The following is a 25,787-nucleotide window of genomic DNA, read 5'->3' on the forward strand; positions in this document are numbered from 1 at the left end:
GCACTTCATATCGCTTGATGTGACCGCCAACATGAGCATGTGAACATTTTTCACATTCTGCAAAAGGCTGAGGATCAAAATAACTATGGTCAGGTACGAATGAGGGTAAAATGCTCAAATACATTTTAAATTTATTCTGGGTTCACAAAATACCAAATTATGAAGACAAACATCCTTGGCTACTTCTGCCTAAAAGAACAGCATTACTTGCAACTATGATGGCTTTAAACCCAGCTCTTCAATGCCTTTAATGCGGGTTGGTCATCAGGAAGTGCAAAAAAGAATTGGATATCCACATGCAGCATCGCATTTGGTGGGAGATGGGCTCATTTCTTCCGTATTAACAGTATTATACAGTTTGTGTACAGTACACCTAAAAGGCCTTGGTAGGTAATGAAAAGAGTTAATAGTTTTTTTTGTCATCCCATGTTTGTGATAATGAGTCAAGAAAGGCATTGAGGTGATCATAGCCACATTTTCTGCAATGTGAGATCTGATCAGACTCACTATTATACGATGTCCCTATGCTCTGCAATGGGCACTTGGGGTCCTTCTTCACAACTGTCTTCCTTCCCAACCCAGTGGATGCCATGTCCATTCTCCCTTTGTTGGAGATGCGGCGAATGATGGTGCTCCATCATGGAAAAGGTAGTGAATTGGACCCGCTTCCTCTTGCTGGTTGGAGAGTGGAGGGACTCTGTAGGCAATGGTTTGTTCCTGAAGGCGCCCACACAGCTAATAGGGGAGTCTGTAGCTGATCCTAGGCAACTGGGCCTTCTGGACAGTGAAGTAGTTTTATCAGGCCCAATGTCTATCACAGTGGTCATAGCCTGCGAGTCTTGCTGAACGGGACTTCCCGGGACGCTCATCACTAGTTCGGCGTCGGTACCAAGCCACACCCAGTCATGCCTGTGACCTGTGGGCTCCTGGCCATGTGACGAAGACTTCTTATGTCTGAACTTAACAACGTATGATATGCAATTTACAAGAAATACCATGATGGCCAAGCAAAAGACTCCCAAAAGAGCGTACATACCAATCTCTAAGTCTGTCAGGGCTCTGTTTATCAACATGTCGTCGTCACCAGTGGTCTCAACCTCCACTGAACCTTGTCCAGGCACAACAATTTTAGTAGGGAAATTATTGGAGTTGACCAGGTTCCCAGGAGCCTTCACAGTAGTTGTGACACGAACACTGTCCACTACCATGTTGTCAGAGCCAGACGCTTTATTGCTGTCACTAGTGATATTGGCCATGCTGGTGGGACTACTTCCTGAAGTGGTTGGTTTCCCCACACCCCCAAGTGTGCCACTGGTGATCACGGTCCCTTCTGTAGATTTGATTGTGGTCTTTGCCAAAGGGCTCTCGTCCCTCGCCAATGTTGTGATGCGTGATGAAGGAATCTGTGATGGTTTCCTTTGCTTCCTGTCACTCTCTCTCTCTTCCCCATCATTTCTGAAGTCTCCACCGTTCTTTTCTTCGGTGGTTTTGCTGACAGTGCTGCTGTCGGAACTTCTGTCATTGCTGTCTGGCCGTCGACTTTTCACCTGGAACTTGACCTTAAGACTGCCATTGCCCACAGCTACAATGCTTTTTCGTTTGGACTTCTGGCAGGCCTCACAGATGGACATTTCCACCCGAACTAGAACTCCTTCGCCCTCTCCCTCTGCCACCACAGCTGGAGGGGTGCCACGCAGTGACACCACTCCCTGATCCAGAGATGAGACCGTCAGACGGTAAAAGGCAGGATCGTAAATGTCAAGAGGTGTCTGGCTGCCATCACTGAATTGGAACCATGCACTGACCATGGCTTGCTAATGGAGAGGAAACAAAAAAGTCAAGTTTATTTACATAGCCCTTAATCACAAATAAATTATCATTGTGTTTTGGAACAATCATTCAACCATGGTAAAGTTAAGTTGATTGAGAATATAACCTGTTTAGGCAACCTCAGAACTTCCTGTGTAGTTGTGGTTGCCAGAATGGCCCTGTTGCTTCCTGGGCTGAGCTGTAGGGTCACCGAGAGACCTGCAACCATCTGGACCCCCAGTTCAGTAATGGTCACTTTTTCATTGGTGACTTTCACCGTTGTTTTTGCCAAGACTGTTTGAGAGAGTGGAGAAACCACCTGTCGCAGAACAATGTCACATTAGACAAGTGTAATGACGTTTATTTCCTCTGGCTCTAAACACTGTGCGGGGTAGGTTTATCTACCAGTATGTTATATTTAACAAATTTACATTGCCACATATACACATAAAGCATGGAATTCGATACCTGAGGGCCCAGAATAGCACAGTAAAATCCCAAGACTGAAATACCAGTGCAATAAGAAAATAGGATATAATGAAGTAAGTAATTTATATCATTTTCAAAGTTGTGGCCAAGGTTGAACTTTACTGCTTGTCCACTTTGAAATACAGAATGAGGATTACATGAATTTAGACAACATACAGTAACCAATGTTTGGTCAATGAGATGCAAACAAAATGAGCGGTCCTCAACTGTGATTGTAGGACTCCACTTTTGCCGTCTCTTCTAGGAATGAGTAACTATTTGGCATGTATATCCCAATTTTGTAATTGACTTTGTATGGCCTTGTCGAAACACAGCATCCCCTTTTATCTCAATTTGCATAAGACACTTTGATGGCTGTTTAGTGAGTTTATACGGCTTTTTGCTATTATGAGAAAAAACTGCAAAGAATGGCAGAATATATTGGTACACCCTAATTGAGTGTTTTTCTTGTGCAATCTCTAAATTTAGACAAATCCAGAATTGCTCTGTTTTAAATTTTGCTCAATAGGTCCCGCAGTGCTTCAATACTTGTTTTCCCTTGAATGTACTCAAAGGGGAATTGGCTTTTTAACTTTGTGTCACCTGGAAAATGCATAGATCATAGGTGGTGAGAATGTGATGATCATCATGCCTTCTATTTCTAAAGTAATGTCACCCATACCTCAGTATCTAGGATGCTACCCTTACATAGTACTCCCTACAAGTCTCTGATTGCTATGTGAATCAGGTATTGCCATGACTCAAATCGCAAACAGTGGCAGATTCAACAATCTTAGTATTCATCCTTCCCACCCAGCAAGTAACTGAACAACTCTAGCATTCACCCTTCCCAGCCAGTAAGTTTACGTACACTAAGGGTATGTTAACTCATGAGCACAACTGTACATTTGTTTCTTAAGATGGAACCCAAGTATTGCAAATACTAAGAAAAAAGCAGGGCCCCCAAAAATGAGCCCTGAGATGACAGTGGAACAGAGTGCGATTCAGAGCAAACAACGTTCTCCTCCTACCTACCCAATTAACATCTAAACCACTCTGGAGTGCTACCACTAATGCTCACCAAACGAGCAAACAGAGTAGGTCCAACAAAACAAGAAACAGTTTCCAGTGTCGTTGGCCAGAAGGATGTCATTAAAACCTGTGTGCTATGCAACATCTTAAAACCTGACTGGAAACCATCTGTGATATGTTCATCAAACAACCTTCCATTATATGTGCACCACTTTTTTTTTCTTTTCTAAATTAAAAGGTAGCATGGAAATAGGTCTAAAATTTGAACGCACACATTGATTAAGAATACAGAGTGCTATTGATAATAGCCAAAAGTGATTGACAAGTATACTTGAAAGGGCGTCCTAAATGAAATGAGAAACAGAGAGAAGCTGGATGACAATCTGGCAAAGCACATCCTCTAAAAAGCAAAAAGTCAGTTGGTCAATCAGGGTGGTGTTGCACGGTAGCAGCCCATAGCACATGTTTGGCCATTCATGCACATCGCTACAATGTCCATCAGATTCGGCTGCCTTAGCAAGGGTTAGACGGATTTATGAGAAGGGTGTAGTGAAGAATCCCACCACTTTGGGACCTAAAAAGACTTTCTACAAATCAAAACGTAATTTTAATATGCCTATTTTTATTAAAAGAACATCCGTGAGTAGACAGTTTTAGTGAGTAGCCAGCATTTTAAGTCCAACTCCGGCATACTATTGGACCATTTGACATCAATCACTGCAGCAACATGGACCTTTTAAAATTATTTAATCATGTCATGTATGCAAACCCCTATAACAATACTGAGATGCAGTTTACTCTGATCTCACTGGCAAGATCAGACACAATCGTCAAGCAGTGCTGATATGTTTTATTTTCCCTCCTCATAATATTAGTTTGATGCTCATGCTTACCTGGATGGCAGTGGTCCCAATATCTCGGCCTGATAGCACCTTCCCTTCCTGTAGCCTTGCCACACGAGGATCTTCCACCTTCATAAAGTATCTAACAAGTCTTGTTACATCCACCTGCCAGTCAGAGCCCAGGAAATAGGCCTTGGAGTCCCGAGGGTCTTCCTGCTCGGCCACAAAGTGGGTTAGCACACGCACCAGGGCATGCTGAAACTGCAATGTGCAGCCCTTTCCTTTCTTTTCGTTGACTTGACTGTTCCAGACAGATCTGAGACATAAAACACACACCACTTATTTGACAATTGACTCATAGATTATCATCAGTCAATCTTGATTCTGGTTGGATCAGAGGGAGTATTAATATGCAATGCGAGCAAAAGCATATCATAATTATTAGAATTAGAGAAAGGAATGGTTAGAAGGCAAACAAAGTTGTCTTTTATCAACACTAATGTGCAACCCACCTCTTGGAAGTCAGTATAGGGACCCTCCAGCTTTTGATTTGACTCAGCTCTGTGTCTGACACCTCTATCTGAAGGGGGAGTTGTGGCATCCACACATTCAGCTCAAGTTGAGCACTGAGATAGCTGTAGGTAAAGTTTACAACCATCTTGACTTTGCCTTTTGTCTCCTTGCCATTTACAAAAACATAGTCACAGCTGTCCGAGACCTAGAGAGAAAGAAAAATAGGGATACTTTGTCATGTTAATGTCCTTGATTATATCAATAAGTTTGTCCAGGTACATTTTTGAGAACAAACTGCGTCCACAATCAATTTGGCTGTGAATGAGGGTTATGTTAGTCATTTAAGCTGTGACAAACACCATCAAATAGTCTCATAAATGTCAATATTTTCACAAATTGTCGCTCCACTCCACACCAAATGTCCTTGTGGTAGTTTCAAACTGCATGTGTTATGGTAGTGATAGCTGCAATAAACTACTGTGATGATCACTGCTCCAAAGCTTTGGGAAGATGCTGCATTGTTATTTTATGTTAATCAAAATATCATCTGATGCAGCCAGCACTCAACATCGGTCCTTCACAGTCAAGTGCATTCATTACTCGATAATTTCAAAAGTGACCTTGGAGAGTTTAAGCCACTACAGAAAGATCACATGGACAATCGAAGACATGAATCAGCTTTTTGTTGGTCCTCTCAACAGCCACCGCTCACAACAAACAGGATAATTATAACGCCACATTTAAATTCAGTCACCAGCCTCTGGAAATGCACACAGGAGTGGAAAAAATAATGTGACTTTGACTGATAGCCTAAGGAGGAATACAAATAGCAAATCTTACTCTTACTTGCACGAATCCAGCACTCGGCTACATGATGCGCTGCCATGTGCACATGCTATTTTTGAGAGGATCATCGGTGCATTTCAGAATCACCCTGTGTCCTCAGCTAAAGCTTTCAAATGACCACATCACTATGTGTCATCCTTCTACGGCCTAACTTCCTGACAAATAATCTCATGCATGAATTCAAACCAAACAGTGCATTTATTTATAGTGTGGCAATGATGGAGAATTCCTAATGCAAGAATGGATCAATAGACAAGAATTGAGTTGTTTTTAAGGTTTTCGAGATGTATGGGGTCCTCATGTTTTAATTCATTGTGAATGCAGTCATCCATTCATCCATGTTCTATGACACTCTTCATTTCGTCTATTTAACGAGAACATCATCCAAGAGCTTCACGCTTAAACTGAACTTGGAGCCATGCACAAACAACACTTCAAAACATCATTTAAAACAGAATATATTTTAATGTGGCAGCCGCCCACTCTATTTAGTCACAATCTCATTCTGTCAACAATAATAGCACCCAAAGGGATTTTTGTGTCATAAATTGAAATTTGTTTTTAAATTGTATTTTTTGTCACGAGGCAGTGCAGACGGATTGAAAGACATCCTTCAGAGATAATTATAACTGTAGTGCTACTGACAATATATTTGAAAGATTTAAAGAATATTTTGTTTTTCTATTGGGGTTAATGGGTAAATTCAAGTCACACCATAAAGTTCCTGACTTGTCACACGAATAAAAAACCATGAAGTTCTTACCTGTTAAATTCTAGCCTGGCAAGCCACACCCACTAAGAAATTGGGTCTGGCTCACCCTCAATTCAAAACAAACCCAGTAGGTCTTTCTAGTCCATCCTCATTCAAAATTGCATGTGGGAGGGATGATCATTTCTTAACATCATTCAGCATAAAAGCAATTTTAAATAACCAGACACACAAGGTCATTGAAACCTCAGCAGCCGACAGCACTGGAAGCATTTATTTCAAAAGATTTGGAAATATTTTCTTATATGTCACGTCTCTTTGCTGGTTGATTCCTTTGTACTGTCTGTTTGCTCAGGTTTGCCCTGCCTCAGAAATACACTTGCTGCAAATCCCTACCAGACCCAATCGCTGGTACAGCGTTGTCTGGCAAACCAAGCAATTTCAATTCTGTCTTGACAAACACTCCACATACGTAACTGCATGTATGTAAACTTCAAACACATTGCAACTGAGATGAGATGTTGATCATACATTCATCTTTCTATATGAAACCCAAAGTTCTCAATCTACAGTAAAAAATTAGGGATTTGCCCTTTCTCTTCCAATGTATGTGGAGGTTAGTGAATGTTCGCGCTCTCCAACTGGTGTCACCATGACATAATAATAAAGTATATTTGATTTTATGAAACGCTAATGCCATAAAAACACTTTCCCATTTGGCACCAGCAGATTTGATATTCTTCATACACTGAAGAAAAAAAAAAATAGGATAAGAATGACAAGATTAACTGAAAATTGGTAACTGAAGCTGTTGTCTGGCCAGCTACTACACTAAGCCCTTCTCCATTGCTGACATAATCAAACCACTTTAAATGTGGCATATCAAGATGTGATTAGATTGCATGATTATTATTACACAGGAAGGTCCCATTTGTTTCATCCTAGGCAGCTGCGGCAACAATTGGTTTCCAAAACCAAATCATTTCTCCACAAACAGCCAGAAACCATCTCAAGGAAGTTCATCTGCATTCTTGCCATCCTCATCACTGCATCTTATATTAACAGACTTGACTGGGCACATGCTTACATTTGCTGGCACCTTACACTTTGGAAACTTATTCTCCATTCGAATACATCCTGGTTCTCACTGAACTGGGCAGATGGCAGTAAGTCTGGATGGCATCACACATCCTGATGTCAGTGTTGTGGGATGAGGTGGCCCATGTTGATGGGGGGATTAAGGTAAATGCAGGCATATGTTATGGACAACCAACGCAGGTGCAATTTAAAGATGGCATTTTAAATGCAGTGATGAGATCCTGAGGCTTGTTGATGTGCCATTTATCCACAACCCCAGGTTGCAAGGAACCGTACACAATTTCTAGAAGCTAATCCAAGTTCCAGCATGGCCAGTAAACTTACTGGACATGTCTTTCGTTGGACATGTTCCACAGGCCTCATCAAGTCTTTGCAAATGAGATGTGTTGCACTGCGTTAGGTAAAAATAGTCAAAATTTACATAAAAAATGTACATTACTTTGCCTTAGGTCCATTGTGCTTCTTTAATGTAATTTTTTACATTGTGTGACCCTGCAGTCAAGGGCCCTGACTTTCAATTTCATCAGTCAAAAAAGCCAGCTTTTGGCAGTCAGCCATGCCCAGGTTCTCAGGATAAAAGGGAAAAGTCACAGGATGAGAGAGAGCAGTGTGGCAGACTGCAAGGTAATTTGTGCTGAGCGATTTAGCTCAGCGGCTGTTCATTGAGGACGAGATTGATGGGTGATGCTGTTGAAGCCCGACTAACAGTTTGTTTTACTGAGTGGAAAAAGAGATTGAGAGAAGTGACTTTGCTAGAGCATATTTGTCTGCAGTTGTCCTTGCTGTCACACACATGGCCGACCACTCCTGTAAAAATAGTTTCTTTTTTTCTCAGTTGAGAGAGATGGATAGATGGATATTAGACTATAATCCTGATCTTTTTAAAAAAAGTTCTACTATTTAAAGTACTGGACTGTATTTGCAAGTGAACCATACCTTGAGAACATATTCATCAGTGGAGCTGCATTCTGTATATTCAGAAACATCAGTGATGACGCCATCCTCTTCCACAGCCACTGTTCTTACAGGCACCATCACCTTTTTTCCAGTCAGAATTGCAGTGTTCAGGACCTCAGTGTCCTGCCATTGAAAGAAGACAATTGGTCTGTTGTTTGTCAAGAAAAAAAATGTAGGCCTGCCTGATACAATAAAGCAGAGATTTGTCATGTTGACCATGCACACCCATTATATTGTGCTTTAAAAAAGACATATATATACGTACAAAGAGTACAAAGAGTACAACCAACAAAGTCAAATGCTGAATTTGACTCACATTTTGATGAAAAATATGGTTCAGAAAATGTTTGGAATAAAACGCAATGCATGACATCGTCCTGTGTTTGTGTTTTATTCTTACTTAGGCTTTTTGTAGCTTTATTGCAATACTTGACCTACTCCAATAAGATGGCTGCAATGTATAGCGGCATATAAGCATTTCCAAATATGCGATAGGACCATGGCGTGCCTCTTGATTATTAACAGAAACAGTAAGTCTAAATGAATTGTGTTAGAAGAAAATTATATAAAGCAGAAATTACATACAATCAAAGTGAATTTCAGAGCATAAATACTCCAGTTTCACTTTGTTATACACAGCTTTTCAAATTATTATACAAATTATGTTTTTGTCAGATTTTTATAGTCTATGGCAGGGGTCACCAACCTTTTTGAAACCCAGTGCTACTTCTTGGATACTGGTAGTATAAGTAAAGGGATAGCTACCATCTTGACATAAAATAACACATTTAATCAAATTATTTGCCACTAGGTAGCTGGTTAGCACGTCCGTCTTACATTTAGGAGGGTGTGGGTTCGATTCCACTTCCGGCCCTCCCTGTGTGGAGTTTGCATGCCCATGTGAGTTTTCGCTGGGCACTCCAGTTTCCTCCCACATCCCAAAAACATGCTCGGTAGGCCGAATGAGCACTCCAAATTACCCCTAAGTGTGAGTGCGAGTGCGAATGGTTGCTCGTCTCTGTGTGCCCTGCGATTGGCTGGCAACCGGTTTTCCCCAAAAATGTCATTACCAATTTTACACTAATACATTTATGAAATAACAAAGAATATAAAGAAAAAAATGTTAGATTTAGCTCACTGGCAAGTGGCGCAACATTTTTTCTAATTACATGCATCTCACTGGTGAGTTATTTTTTAGAACAGCTACTTACCACATTGATGATACTTGGTTGTATTATTAAGTACAGCAGTGATTCAAGCCATTTTATGGGTTGAAAAAAATGGAAAATAGTCATTTGTTGAATTTGCAGCATTAGGAGGTTGTATTTGCTGTAATCAAGTTATTTCAATCAAAATATCTCAAGACGTTACAAATTACATTTTAACGCAGGACCTCTCGTTTAAAAGCAGCTTCGAAATCCTTGCAGCCATTGAATTTGTTGGACAGCTTCTCTTTGCATTTTTTCCCAAATTATCAGAATAGCCCCCATGGCTGCTGTTTGATTGTGAACTCTTCCAACCTCATCGGATGCTTCAAAGGTTTTCAGTACAATTTATAGCCACACAGTTTCTCGTCCTTCATGCCCATAGCACTTAATGATGCAGAGGAATTTCTTACGACATAAGAGGGTGCATTGAAATACATAAAGATTTTGACTTTGTTTTGCAAAGTTCTGTCATGAAAGACTGTGATACAATACTCGCATTCTATACAATCCAATTAGTTTTCCTTTAGCATTTCAACCATTATTCTTCGGGACATTTCCATCATTGCAGCAACAGCCATTTATAATTAAAAAGGCACATAGAGTGCAGTTGGCGGTAATAGCTCTTGTTAATATCTCGCTGAATTCCTTCACATGCTTGTGTGCGGTCATGAAGAATCAAATTAAAGCAGATGGATGTGTGTGTTCTCTGTGTAAAATCACGCTGTTTAAATGAAGTTGAAATAATTGTTGTTTAGCACATCTGCGTGTGTGTGTGTGAGTGTGCGCACATGTTCCTGACAATTTCGCTTTTTGACAGTGGAGTTTATCTGGGTCGGGTTCTATGAACGATCGGTGAAATTCACCCAGAGGACAAAATAAAGCAGATGGACGCTTGTCTCTGAACTGTTAAACTGGTCTAAGTGATGCAGAACTAACACGTCTTTTATTTCTTTTTTTTTTTTGACTGGCATTACAACATAGTTCAAAAGCAGGTGTAAAGCTTGTAACCGTGTGACATACTGAGAAGCAAATCTCGTGTCTGGTCCACTGCCTGAAGTTTAATGCTAAATGGATATGGACGATGTCAAAAGTCACAAGTAGAGATGTCACTTCAAGCCCTTCAGCATTATTACAGTACAAATGAAGCAGGCAGCAATGCGAATATGACCCGCGATGGACACTCACTCGAATGACCCAGAGCAAGCAGGTTAAATGCCACTGTTCAACAACGTTGTGAAAATGCCATGTTATTTTTTCATTCAAAATGTAACGATTTTTTTGGATCCGCTGTTATGGGATCAAGTTCGAGCACTAAAATAGAAGCACATGAAGCAGCTTCTGCAAGGAGCGGATGACCACATTAGTGCATGCACAGAAGAAAAACATCAGCTCACTGTCAGTCAACAACACAAGGTCATTGTTTGCTTAAAATAGGAGCCATTTGCTGAACAATCCAAAGTATAGTCAGCCTGACAGGATTGGATCAGAGCAAAGTGCATTTCATATTTTCATGTGCTGATGATCAAGGGATGACATCCAAGCTTTGGAATTATTGCAAACGTTATCGGCAGTAATATCAACACCGGTTCACAATGTGACAGGCAGGCTGATGCCGACTCACCGTTATAAGAGGAGCCAGGCCAACAAAGTCTCTCTGAGTGGTGTAGATCCTCATTGCTCCTTCAGTCTTGGCAGTACTTTTGGATGGGAGCTCCAATTTCCATATGATCACCTGACTGTTCACAGGGCTGCTTAGCTCATCAACCTCAAAATCCATTTGAAGCACCTCCAGCAGATTGCCTTCAAGTCTGAGAGGGGAAGCACAGATCTTGTTAGGTTACCACATAGTTTGAATGTAACACGATTCAGCACAGACCTCCACCCAAAAAAACTCCTGTTTGTGTTTTGTCCATGAGTTCGTTACGTAACAGGCTATCTGGTTAATGGACATTGACAAACAAACGTACGCTTTCACAATTATTTTTGCCGGTAGGGAGTTGGATGCCAGATTGATGTGAAATGTTGAAAAATTCCTGTATGCACACTTTGATCCAACTCCTCACCAAACTGGAATGTCCCATCTATTTTATCTTTTTGTGAAATAATTTGGGTCATTTAAACATAACTGCAAGTGGTTTTGCACAGGATTTTTTTGTAGATTCATTTTTATTTTCTCTGCTTGCTACTGAGCAAAAAAAAAAAACAAAAAAACTGTTTGAATGCAGTCATAATGCTTGCCCACCGACTTATGGGCACAAATTCCTAGACACATTCCAATTTAGATAGGAGAGATTGCGTCACAATGTAATGATTTTGTATATGCTGCACTTTTATCCTTTGGCTTTTTGCTCTGTCTGGAACAGGATTTGTGTTTTATTGGGTCGCTGACAGTCAATGTGAAATGTACTGCATGTAATTGTATTCATTGCCAAGCAGACTCACAGTTTTGGGTAATGACAAATTAATGCTTTGGTGTTTATAATAAATCACTGCCTGTTCTGTTCTTCATATAAGATTTAATTTGATGATGTAAGCTACTGTAGTTTATCAACTCCTGGTCTTGAGGAGGAGACACATTTCTAATTTGGCCGAGCTAACATTCGAGGGTGTGTCTCTCCAGGCCATCATTCAAATTTACAAACTCCCTCCTTGCTTGTACGACGTCAGAGGCCAATAGGGAAGTAATGACAAAAAGTGTTGTTATACTGCCCATGTAGCTGGGCTTCATCAAATGATTGCTTAACGGTTTAATTTGATGCAAATTAGCTGACTCAACATTCCCATACTCACACAAACACTTGGTGGGGACTCTTGAAGAATGCACTTCACATGACGCCATATGTGTGTGTGTGTGTGTGTGTATATATATATATATATATATTATACATACATACATACATACATACATACATATATATATATATATATATATATATATATATATATATATATATATATATATATATATATATATATATATATATATATATATATATATATGCACACACATAGAATAATAGCTTATTAGATGCAAAAAAAAATGCCCTGTGCAGCATACAATTTGTTCCAAATGTGTTTCAAGGAATTATTGTGTTTTTCCAAAGGTAAAGACTATTAAAGATCCATATGGAATGGAAAATGATGCTATTCTGTCGGCCCTTTGGTTGGATTTTGTTCCAGAGCAATATATGGGGACAGCGGCAAAGTAAATGCCTTTGTGACCTTTTTATAATGGCTTCTCAAGGATGTCAGCCTGAATAGTGACTTGGCTATGGATTCAATTTTCTTGTGTGGCAAAGTTCCTATTATGTGATTCATTTCTGGACAAACAATGAACAAGAAAAATGTATGACGAAAACACTGGTTGCACGCACATACCAAAGCCTCATGCAAATGTGGTAGGAGGCTGTTTGGGGGAAAAATGATCGCTGCAATTAGTGTTGAAAAGTATTATTATGTGGGATGGGCACCCTTGAATAATCAGACCCACAAAATTGTTTACTTCAGCAAATGAACTCTTGATGGGCTGGCCACCAGCCTACTTTAGAGTAACAACGAACCACCAATGATCATTTGTTAATCCTCCATTAGTTCCAGACTCAACAACAACTGGAAAGCTTTGTATCCCCTTTCTTCTTGCCTCTTGAAAAGCAAAAACAGGGTTTTACTATAATTGACTAATCTCAACATATTGCACCAAGACTGGGTATTAAAAGATAATGTAATCCTAATGAAGTATCAAAACAAGAAAAGCTATTCACTTGACATAAGCAGACATCCATCCCCTTAAGTATGCATTAACACAGATGTGTATAAAATGGGATGAGGCTGCTCTATTCACATTGTGGCTCATGATGCAAAGTGTCTTGTTTATGATCTGTGACGAGCTGTCTTTAACAATCAGCTCAAACTACTAAGATGTGGGATAGGATAAGCTTTAAATACAAGCATACTGCAAATGTATTTCCAGGCAGAGACCCAAGGGAATTCCATCTGTGGTGTCAGTGACTAGGCATGGACTCTGCAGGGAGTCTGTTGGTTTCATGGCGGATTAGTCGCCATGAAATATACAGTATGCTCACACTTAACGAAGTTGTGATAAACAATGTTTTTTATCCATGCTGAATGGGGAAAACAACCTAATGAGGTCAAATCGGCAGATATTATCTGTCAAAGCATCATGTATCCCTTTGTAGTATGACCTGGAAAAAATCAGTGTAACAAACATGCATGGAAAAAATTATTTACTGCTCTGATTGTGCCTTTTCATATTCCTTTCAAGGTGTAAAGCATTGCCAATTCTTATTCTTTTGGCTTCTTGCCTTTTCCCTGAGTGCCAGCCCTTGGTGCCCAGATTAGACCTTCGCTTTTGCAAGTATTTCTCAGAGGCAGAATTAATCTTGCAGTTTGAGTTGAACCTCAGCAGATCTCTGTGGGGGCAATACTTGTATGCTGAAATGCTCTCCCATGAATAAAAAATGTGAATACTGTACATCCAGGGCAACAACAAAATACTCAACATGATTCACATTCGGGAGGGAGCATTTGGTGTGCAACAATTAGCTCATATTCCATCCATCCATTTTCTGTACCGCTTGTCCTCACAGGGGTCACGGGTTAGCTCATATTGTTCTTGATTTCTCCTGCCTCAAGGTTTGGTCACATAAAAGAAAAAAAAAAATAACTGCACATTTGACAGAACCTTCTGTTCAGGTAGAGAGAGCTGCACTGAATTGAACCTGCGTGTGGTTTTGATTTATAAACCCATTTGGGGGCATATTTTTCTGTGTGCTTGAGTCTGAAACGATGCTCTTCTCCACAGTCTTTTGGGGAATGCAGATCCTCTCATCAACTGAAGTGTGTCACGTATGCACCTTCATGACTCTCGGTGGAGCGACCTTAAAATGAGGGCATTCCCTGACAAATCTGGCAGTGTGGGCATTCTCCCGTTGCCTGTATGCTCTCGCACCTCTGGAAGGTGAAACACCATATTGCATGTCATTGCGAGTCGTTCAACCGCTGTTGACGGCTAATTCACGCTATCAGGGTGAGGGTGTGTGGGGGGGCACACCGTATGCTCACTGACTACTTAACATCTGTCTATGTGTCCCTACTACATAACAACAATGGCCAAATGTTGACATTATAATATCATATTAATTGGTAGGAAAAATGGGATCCTGTTTTCTTTACCTTTGAGGAGCATTTCATGCTAATGGGGGGGCTTGGAGTTTAAGCCGTCGATCATAAACAATACAGTCATAATAATGAGTCGAGTTTGAATTTTTTTTATCTCGTCTCATGTGTGCCACGTGCACTGCATTGCTTGGCAACTGGGTTGATTTTTACTAGTTTGGATGAGTCTGCCATGGAAGATCCGCAAAGATTTTTGAAATAAACTACAACAGAGATTGTGATCCAGGCGCTCTCCAATACAAACACCTCATCTTGCAAATATTTCCAGCGTGTCAACATTCCGCACAAACATAAATACCGCCACTACATGTCCTATTTAATATGGATGGGTTTATTTTTAACCATTCTTTAATTTTTTGGGGCGGAATTTGTGTGATGTGTAAGATTGAGTATTAGGTTGGCAATCATTTTAAAAGGAAGTAGCAATTTACACTTTACACTTCAGTCCTCCCGGGACACAGTACAATTTTGTGCTTTGTTCTTGTCAGGTGGGACAGAAGGTTTGTGTTTTCCTCCACAGCTGCCAAACAAACAAACAAATCATATGCGCCGCGAGAGCTACATTACAAAAACTACTTTTATGCCTGATGCAGCTTTACACAGATTCCCTTCGGGCTCCTCTAGTGTTTGTTTATTTAGGCAACTGAACTTTCAACTGATGAAGCAGCTCATAGACAGAATGTGAGAAATAGACTTGCCTTTTTCCAGCTATGGGAGCCTTCCTCTGACAAATGACAGAGATGGCTCCATCTGCAGCCGTATCCAGTGTGATATCCCACAGTAAAGAGTTACTTGGTGTTGCTGTACGAAAGGTCACGCCATCCTTTATCGTTGCTCTGTAAAAGTAAAAAATACAAATTGAACAAAAAATGGAAAGGTCAAGAATGCGGTAAATAAAAACGTCCCCCGTTGAGAGCCTATGAATCATAGGGAAATAAATGACCATTTAGACTTTGTTTATACATGAAAATGACACTTTTAGCAATAGTATGGGCAAGCAAAATTGAATACTAAGTCACATCTGGAGTAGACGTGGCAAAGATCACTTCTACCCATCCTTGTGCCGAATCATTCATATGACAGCCATTATTATGTCATTGCACAGTCTTTCTGCTAAAAATCATACCCCACTAAGCAATTTACAGCTGGGAGACAGTCTACCGAATTTACAATCAAGATAAGGTCAGGGGTTACTTGCACTAAATAATTCATTTGTGGGAATTTATGGGTTAACAAAGCCTACAAGACAATGGCAGTTTGATGTCCAAGAGACACAGAACAGGCCACCCAGAGCAGCCAGCCTCCTCGTGTAATTCTTCTTGGCTTTCATCTGCATGCAAAGCTACGTGGTTTATCCCTGAATCTTTCAGATAACTGCGGAGTGCTGATCGCATTATGACTCTCAAAGAGGATGTAATCTATGTTAGAAGCAACAGCAATTATGGTTCAAGTATGGCTCTAACAAGTCCAGCAAAAGTAGAGACAGTGCTCCTTGACAATGCATTATCTCTCAATTTAAAATATTTAACGTAACCTGAAGATGTTTTTGTGCTACGTTTCTGTGCACATTTGCGTGTTTGGATGTGTGACACCATCTGCATGTTCAGCTTTGCTGCACTCTAAAGCAGGTCTCGAGAGGCAAGTAACCTTGGCATGCAGGCGTCTGCTGTATCATCACACTGTGAAATGACGCTGCATGCATGCTTCCACTTCAGGCTAAAGCTTCCCTTAAAAGACCACTGTTGGCTGGCTTTGTTGTTATCTTCCAAAAGTTGTAGTCAAGTAGCCCACGGGAAGTAACCAGAATCAGTATGAATTTCATAAGCGAAAGAGAGGTGAGAAATAGGTTAACGTCAAATGTTGTGTTATAGAATATATTTCTACAAGCAGCCCAACACCGGTGGGTGGGTATTACCATCCCTAATCAAAACAAGCTCTGGAAGACGGTTTGTGTCTGCAGACAGTCAATGTGTTTTTATTTGAAGGCTGACCATGTTGATTGAATAGCGAGACTGTTTTAACAGGTTAGACTTGAAAATAGTAATAAAAGTGTATATCTGGACCTGGAAAAACTAAGTTCTCTCGCCAGTACATTCATTTCATCGTAACACAAGTGTTTATCTGGAGCTGTAAATTGAGCTTTGTGTGAGGCACTTTGTTTATCTAGCATCACATTTTTTGTCTTTTGGAAAAACAAAGTGTTCACGCCATTTTCATAGGATGTTAATGTCGCAATATGAAAACCAAGGTGGCGTTCAAGCTGGGCATAGCTGTGTATTAAGCCGAAAGGAACAGGATTTAGCTAATAAAAAGCGACAGCAACAAGAAGACTTATCCGCCCTTTTCCCCTTTCTCTCTGTCTCTCCATGGGAAGAATAAAATCCCCTGGGATTTGAGGAGGTTTTTTTTATGAGCGGTGGGGAGTAAGAAGCAGTGTCCATGGCGTTGGTTAGTGGCCCCCGAGGAGGCGGCAAGCAAAGGGAGGCACCAGGGCAGCCAAGATGGATGGCAATGGAGACTGAAGCTGACAGTGTGTGAGGAAAAACAGCTCTCAGGTGCTGCACCTGCCATCTATCTCACTTCTGACCAGGCAAGGCATGAGTGGCACCTTGTTTCACCTCCCATACACCACCCTCACATATAAAATTTTGAAATAGGCTACTGCATGTGCACGCTCACATACTTGGTTCAAAATATAAATAGTATTTTACACATCCTCGTGGTTCTTGATAACTGTCTATTTCTCCCAAATATCCATTGTATGATAGATGTTATTTTAAGATTATTTTAGTCAAGTAGACAGTAAAGAACAGATGCAATCGTTTATGCAGGCAAACGTCCAGTGTTTAGCCAGTCGGGTGGCTAAAGATCAGCATCGTGCTTATCGTACTTATGGAGCAGTTTAGGGGGTTGAGAGTCAGTTTATGCCAACATTGCTGCCAGATGGCAGGCATCGCAGCACTAAAAATGGTTGTAAAGGCCACATTTGTCACATAGATAAACGATTAGGCTTCCGGTTGGAACACATCACTCACACAATGTCATGCCACTTGATGACCATACGACAGTGATGCCTTACTTTAAGTAAAAGCTGTGACCATTACAAATTACTCTCGATCGAGGAAGGACCAAAAGTATAGAGAATGAACTGTCACTGATTGTGTCTTGTCATATTAACAAGCAGTTGATGGATCAATTGTGAAATTGTTAAAAAAGTAAAATAGAGAGAAAAACATAATAATACTTATTATTATTATATTAATTATAATATATTAATATATAGATAATATAATTCATACTATATACTACATATTAATATTTTAATTAATATGATATTTTATTTTTTAATATTTTATTTTTTAACAACTTCACAATTGATTGTGGAGTTGTTAAGAAATAAAATATAGAGAAAAACTTTATTATTAATATTATTAAATAATTATTAATACAAATAATAATAATAATGGGAACTAACCAATGAAATCAGACATCAATTTAATTTTAAAAACAAGGTGAAACAGGCGTGGAAATAGAATCATGTTCCCCCTATTAAACTTAGTCATTTGACCTATTTAAATGTTGACAATTAGTCACTGTGCTGCTGGTAACACATTAAACATGGACTTGACGGCGCAAAGGAGAGTTGAATCAGAAGATTAGAAGGAAATTCATAGACAAGCAATTTAAAGGTAAAGGCTATCGGACCACCTCTAAGCAGCTTGATGTTCCTGTGACGACAATCACACATTCAAAAATTTTAAGATCGTCGGGACCAACCTCCTCCTGTGGCCACAGGAAGAAAACGGATGACAAATTGATATGACTGATAAAACAAATGGTAGCAAAAGAGCCCAGAACATCCTCCAAATAAATTAAAGCTGAACTCCAAGGTCAAGATACAGCAGTGTCACATTATACCATCCGCTATAGTCTGAGCCAAACTGGACTTCATGGAAGACGACCAAGGAGGACACCACTGTTGAAAATAAATCATGCAAAAAATTGGCAAGCTTCTGGGACAATGTCCTATGAACCGAAGAGACAAAACGTGTACTTTATGGCAAGCCTGGCTCTAAATTCACTGGGAAAATGAATCATAATAAGAAAGGAGCAGTGTTTTTGCAATGTAAATCTGTTCAACTTTTTTCCACTGCAAAATTAATGAGTCACACAAAATTCTGATGATTTGATAGATGCATTAAATTTAAGGAAACATGCACATTTCCTTCAGAATCTCGGCATAAAATGCACACCTCCATCACAAAATTAAGTTAATGGTGTGGTTCAAACACTTTCACAATTCTTCAATCAGTCAAGCATTTCTCAATGAGAAATGTGCCTTCCACTGTACTGCAGCAGGTAATCTCCATATCCAAGTATAAGGTCGACGACGTTAAATGATTTGACAGAGTCCCACCGAAACGTGTCAAGTAGCGTCCTAATGAACTTAAGCCTCTACGGGATTTCATTTGATCCATGTCAGTGTTGAGGAATATGACTTTTGAGCCCTTAATATCGTCAAGCTGTGCAAACGCAAACATTAATTTATGATTTTTTTTCTTTGTATTTAATTATCTGCCGTGTTTCCAGGAAAGAATCTCAATTTTAGTTTCCACGAAATCCCTCATTTAATTTCCTGCAACGTTCCATAGTTTCCAAAGCCCCGAGGCTTATAGATGAGTGCACATAATGACTGTCTCGCTTTTTTGGCTACAAAATGAGCTTTTGACGTTTCTAGAATCAACTGTGCTCTGAATGACATCATCCAGATAAGCGCTGAGCAGGAGAAATTAAAAGGCACCAAAAACCACCATCTTACCTAAGAGTGAAGTTAGTCAGCTGAGCAGAGCTGGCCATGAGGATGTAGAAGGTGGCGATGTCCGTCTTCTTTAGTGGTTTGGAGGATGTCCGTATGACAACGGAATTGCCAAGTTTGAGTCGGGAGAGTGTGGCCATTCCTTTGGGCACCTGCAGGAGACGCACACTGCCAATCCTCTGCATGGGAGTGACGGGAACATAGTTCATCTGCTGCTGCTGCTGTTGTGAGCTTGCCCAACGACTCCCCTCCAGCGTGTCACACTTCCCGCCGACTTTGGACTGTGCCTGATAGTAGAGCTCTACAAGGTTCCCAACTGACGGGTCCTGTTTCTCCCTGCTGGTGCGTTCCGAACTCTGACCAAACCAGCCAGGCAAAGGTAGCAGCTCAGCCATGCAAGTTCCCTTCTCACCACCCATGGCACAGGAACATCTCACCTCCTGGGTTTGCCAGAATGCATAGACTGTCACACAAGGTAGCTCATCCTCAGCGCCTTCCTCCCTGTTCCAGTCCCGTCCCGCCACATAGAAGAGCACCCGCACTTTGGGCTTGGTGGACAAGACCCGAGGCGTTAGCACAAAGGCCTGAATCTTCCAGTTGAAAGTGAAGGCGTCCGGGGCATTGAAGAGCTGCACGGATTGGACCAGATCCAGAGGCACAACCTGCTCCGTGGACATGGGGCCGTAGCTTGCGCTGATGGTGGGCTGGCGGCTTGCTCTCAAAATAACAAAGGGCTGTGTGTTACTCTGCATGCTGAAATTCCTCATAAAGTCCTGCCCTGCTTCTTTTAAGAAGAGGAAGTCAGCATCCTGAACCTCATAGCTGACTGGCAAGAAGACGGGGAAAGGCACTGGGCTCTTTGTGTCGGGCAGCAAGTCTAGAAGGCAAAGGTAAAAAAAAAAAAAAAAAAAAAAAACGTAAGTATGTATCGCACCACATCACATCTTGTTTGGGCTCATGGAGCAGCATATTACATGATAAATAATACCCAGGGAGCTAATTATATCTTAGAGATGACAGCGCAAGTCTGGTACACTGTAATTTTTTCAAGTAACCATGTTTACATATTGTCCAAATTCTAGCAATCAAGTGAGCTTGTTTGCCTGTCATTTCTCATAGTTTTTCTTTCTTCTCGGCTGACCTAGTTTAGTCTCTCACACACAGACAGACAGACGATCTGCTAGGTCTTTGCGTGTGTGCGTGCAATCCGGGTTTAGGAGGGGCCAGTGGAGTTGGGGGTTGGTTAAAGGTGGGATCTGATACATCTGGCTCAAAATTGAAGTTAACCATCATAAAGCAGGATTAAAACAGCTTTTCAGATTCAGTTAGTGGGCTTTGAATAGATCCAAAACAAGTCATATCGTCTGAAGACCAATAGAAATGTTAGGAAAGGCCTTCGGTGTCCTCATCAGAATCATGCAGCCATCACAAATATATAGCAGAATAATGCTTGTGGATATTGTCATTCATCCAGTTCATTTCATTCTCAAAACATTGAATAGGATCTGTACTGGACCGTTCTGTTGGTCTTGGAAGATGTTTCGCCTCTCACCTGAGCATGCTTCATCGGTTAATGCAACAAGGTTTGATTGCGACGGCAGAGCAAAGCAGAATAATTAAATTCTTCGATCTAAATTCTAAACTAGCCAAACCTTTGCACAGATGCCAATGCAATGAATGATAAGTCACTTAAAATATGTTTCTTTCATTTTGTACCATATTTTGGATGGGTGTGATTGTAGCATGTTCCACACCGCTCTGTGCACTAAGTAGTTAAATGACACTGAATCCAAATCAATCCATTTTTTGATTTTAGCATGTTCCACGCCCCTCTGTGCACTACGTGGTTAAATGACCCTGAATCCAAGTCAATCCAATTTTTGACATGGTTTTGTTTTCTACAACAAGATATATGATCAGATTAGTTATTTTGATAGTATATTTTTTTCTAATTTCATAATCATTTTGGTAGCTCTGAAATTACAGTCTACCCTGTCATTATTAACATTAAATACAGCTCCAGTATTGGATCTTGGCCACCTATTTAAATATACAATAACATCTATCCAGGTTTTTCTTTTATCAAATAAGTAAGGATGTCTAAAGCCACCCTTCTGAGTAACAACAAAACAGTCAATCTGCTTTTAGTGCTTGAATATATTCAACATTGCACACTAATTCTACGCCGGTTAGAACTGGCATGTGTTCAGTTTATCATTTGAGATAATTTCCTTACTTAGCGAATTAAGGACAAAAACAGTGGTGTTTACTCCCTGCAGATTATCATAAAATGAATGAAGCTGCATTAAGCATGGTATTGCATTTGAAACACAGCATTAGAGGCAACTCACACCCAAACAAATCACAGCCAGGCTGCATTTTAATGTTTCAACTCCTAATGTTGTGCAAGATACATTAGTAGGACGTCGACCTCTAAACAAAAGCGTGAATGAAAGCTTAGAGCTTTTCTGTGTCAAAATGAAGTCATCATGCCCCTCCAAGGAAGTTGACATTTAAGTACTTCGTCCGCTGTGGTCTCCTCTGGTTCTCATCTCGACTCACCCAAAAAGCCTGCAATGGCCCCTGACAGTTCAGGACACGCCAGTAGCGTATGTGTCACCCTCATGACAGCCCAGAAGCCTTTAGAAAAGCACAATGGCTTCTTTAACCCCACCCCCCTACCCCGCGCTTTTCACCTTGCTGTGTGGTTGACAAAGTGCAAGGAGACAGAGAAGGAAGCTGGCAACAGCGTTGTCCTGAGCAAGGCCCCACAGTGACAGATGTGCGGTTTAATACCAGAGCTGGCAGCATCTCTGGCCAGAGGAATATAAACTGGATCACCATCTCCTGAGCAAGAATGCAGTGCAACAAGGTACTTAACATGCAACCTCTTCCCTTTACAGCCTCTACATGCCCTTCTCAAGAAAATCAAAGTATTAATCCTATGATCATTTTCCAAGTCCCTCCCAAAATGTATTTATCATATTCTAGGTCAGATTAAAGCCCTATTCCTCACTTCCACGTTGAAATTTGGAGTGTGAGAAATCCTCTTCACTTATCACCAAGCCATACTGCTTTCAGCTGACAAACCTGAGAGCAAATATGCTGCCCCCAGCTGCTCCAATCGCTCATATATGTCGTATTTGAAAAACCACACGCTATCTCTTTTTCTTGGCCAAGTCAGAAAGCATCTGTGTTGCCATGCACAAGTTACAACAGCATCTCAAAGCCACTTAACCATAACACCCCCAATGGGGTTGAGGAATACTAGCTGATAGACCTGCGTTCATCTTGTACAGATCCCAAATGAAAATGTTCCATGCAAAAAAGTGAAATACAGCATCATGGAAATGTCAATTACAGCGGACAGTGCGGAAACTGAGCATAATGTTGGTCCTGTATCTGGAGCTTGTTTGGATTGAACACCTTCACTGGAGAACACTGTCTTCAGTTCAAATGGAAACGGGAAGTCATCATGCAATCTAGGAAAGGTTGGAAGTTTATTTAACTCTATTTTATAAGGTGCATTTGCAAATAAAAATCCATATTAATAGTCGAAACTAGCTTTTAATTTGCTTGTGGTTTGACCTGGAGGACAAAATATATAATTTCAGTGTCTTTCTTTAAAGTTTATTTCTCTCTCTTTCTATTAAACAATGCACACACTGCGATAATTCCATTAGCCTGTTTGAATCTACAACCTTGAATCAGCATAGGGAATTCTAATGAGCCATAATGGCTTTTACCATATGTAGCAAACAGCTGGCACACACCGATTGACTCCCAAAAGCATCATTGAAGACAAAAACAAATCTCTGCTTTCAAGGCTACTACAATAGATGGATACAAATGTGTCATTAATGCTGTCAGTCAGTCGGTCGGTCGGTCGGTCGGTCGGTCGGTCAGTCAGTCAGTCAGTCATTTTGACATCATGCAAATACTAAGCAAATATGCTACATTCCTCCTATAATTGATAAAGTTTCTATCTAGAACAGAACAATGATGTTAGTAATCAAAGTTTTCACATAGTTGACATTTAATTTCAGATCATCCAGTTTAGAAATCCCAAATCCTTGCTATATCTGCAACCTAAATACAATCTTAATAAAACAGTTGTCTATGTCTGGTTTCATTTTATTATTTCATCCAATCCGTTTTCCTCTCTCGACCACAGTTAAGCCGTCTCAATTTGGGATGGCAGTTGAATTTTCTGAATGCACATTATTTACCTAAGTACATAGAGAGACAGATCTTTATGCAGTTCTATAAAAAAGCAATCATGAATACAATAGAATAAAAAAATCAGGCTAAATATATATTTTCTAATGTCATGAAGTGCATCCAAACTAAGCATAGTGATAATAAAATCTCTTATACTGAATCTTATTGGGTTGTGTATGTAAAAAAATCAGGCTAAATATATATTTTCTAATGTCATGAAGTGCATCCAAACTAAGCATAGTGATAATAAAATCTCTTATACTGAATCTTGTTGGGTTGTGTATGTAATTTGGGTGTTGTGTTTACGGTCATTTATATGAGCAATTGAACAAGTTTTAAAAATCTTGACCTGACTTGACTCAAATTTGTCTCGTTTATAGTTGTCATGAATTAATTATGAATTGTACACTTGACTGTCTTGATGTGTTCAAAAGAAGAATATTAGATAAACTTTCCAGTTGAGTAAACTACTGCAGTACAAGTCACATCCTCTTCGATCTTCAAACATTATTTGATAGCCTTTTAAGTCTTTGAACGTGCTTTAGCGGGTGCTTTATAAATATGACGTACGTATATAGTGTTCGCACAGCATGCCTCCTTTGGAGGCTGCAAAGTGAGATGCTGGATAAAATAAACAGCGGGGGGGGGGGGGTCGGTGGAGCTTAATCTTGCACAGTGATTGGTTGAGATTTTCGTACCCAATAAGATTGTTAAAGCTGATTTAAGGAGAAAAAAGTGTGTGTTTTTTCCATTGCATTATTGTCCGGCATTGGACTATATCCATACAAATAAACCCACTGGAAAATTATGCATTGGATTTTGAATTTTATTTTGGTTTGCTTTTTTCACCCCCATCGTGAAAGTGGCCGTGAGCGCGCGTGTACGCGTGCCGCATGTCAAAAACAACGTAATAGGCCTACTTCGCATTGAGAACCGGTGAATTATACATTAGGCACGGTTTAAGTTGCAATACATTAAACCTTGCGCCCTCTACTTATTCCATGCTAAATGTTTCATTAAGCACAACATGACATGTGTAAGGTCGCTGAAATGCTATATCACTGCAGAGAGTGATGTAAGTTTGTGTCACAAACGAGGACATTTATCAATTATTTAGACAAGTAGAGAAAGCTGGTTTTCGGCTGAAAGGCAGACACCCCCCAACTCCACACCCTCACGAGGCAACGTGCACAAAATAAAACCTTAAATCTTTTTAGTCCATTTTTGAAACCAAGATTTCTAACTAGTTTTGGAGACTCAAGAGTAGAACTGTTCCCATCCTAGGATGGGGTTTTATAAAGTGTGCACAAAGCAGTCTTACCTTGGGCGATAACTGTCGTAAAGGTGGCAAATATCAGGTGTAACATCCTCCAGCGTAGGCAGCCGCAGCTCATTTTGGCACCCGGCGCGGCTCTTTCTTCGAGAGAACTTTCAAGCTTCACTCGTTCACGCCTGCTTCAGTAAATTGTGTCGCTTCTGTGTTCGTCCATGTCGACATGCGATGCACTGACTGCCATCACACCTGTTGTGTTCCTGCGTTGTGCAGGTGGTGATGAAAGCACGTCGAGATCAGCTCATCCGTGACTCCACTGCGTGTGCGTAAAAGTTGCGCGTAACGAGCTTCGCAAATAGCGCTCTTCCAAGTGTCGGACCAAGACTGACTAAATCCTTGGATTTAAAAAGAATAAATACCCTGCGATGGATGTCGAAGCCCAAGTTTCTTTTTCCTCAGGTGCTCCAGAGTGGTCGAATGTGCGCCAACGTGTCTGCGGAGCTGCGAGCAGATCAGCGAGTGTCTTGAGCTCAAAGCCCAGGGCACTAATGTCATCATCTGCCAGTGTTCATCCGCCCGGGGAACCACGGCCACTGCGCAGCTGGTAGGATTAACCCTGCGTGGCTTGGCTGGCGAGCCAATCCCGACGTGGTTCTTGTGTTAATTCTCACAGGAGATCACCCGTTAATGAGGATCCCCCTCAGCCACGTCAGGAAAGCTTCCCCACTGATTGTTGTTGTTTTTGCTGTTTAAATTGTTAGGGCAGCTGCTCTCAAATAGATACTCTGCGTACTATTGC

General features: G+C 40.6%; 1 protein-coding gene across 1 annotated transcript; it reads right to left on the minus strand.

Moving 5' to 3' along the window:
* Positions 1–100: 100 nt before the first annotated feature.
* LOC148398150 (transmembrane protein 132D) lies at positions 101–25,787 on the minus strand. Its single transcript, XM_088375208.1, has 9 exons — positions 25,037–25,787; positions 19,498–20,371; positions 15,377–15,514; positions 11,104–11,290; positions 8,254–8,397; positions 4,664–4,869; positions 4,203–4,467; positions 1,937–2,128; positions 101–1,814 (listed from the first exon to the last, which is right to left on the minus strand). Exons 1-9 carry the CDS (start codon positions 25,107–25,109, stop codon positions 510–512), a joined length of 3,384 nt encoding a protein of 1,127 aa, XP_088231334.1. The 5' UTR covers positions 25,110–25,787; the 3' UTR covers positions 101–509.

This window comes from Syngnathus floridae, chromosome 5 (genome assembly GCF_059516105.1).
Source record: "Syngnathus floridae isolate MCC-2025c chromosome 5, RoL_Sflo_1.0, whole genome shotgun sequence".
NCBI classification, from domain to species: domain Eukaryota; kingdom Metazoa; phylum Chordata; class Actinopteri; order Syngnathiformes; family Syngnathidae; genus Syngnathus; species Syngnathus floridae.

What these genes read in the sequence shown, in the direction of transcription:
- LOC148398150 (XM_088375208.1), bottom strand. Translation starts at nt 25,109, where the DNA reads ATGAGCTGCGGCTGCCTACGCTGGAGGATGTTACACCTGATATTTGCC. An exon ending in CTGATGAATATGTTCTCAAG is followed by an intron (nt 4,870 to 8,253) that starts GTATGGTTCACT and finishes CTTTCTCTCTAG; the next exon opens with GTCTCGGACAGCTGTGACTA. An exon ending in TTCTGAGGTTGCCTAAACAG is followed by an intron (nt 1,815 to 1,936) that starts GTTATATTCTCA and finishes CCTCTCCATTAG; the next exon opens with CAAGCCATGGTCAGTGCATG.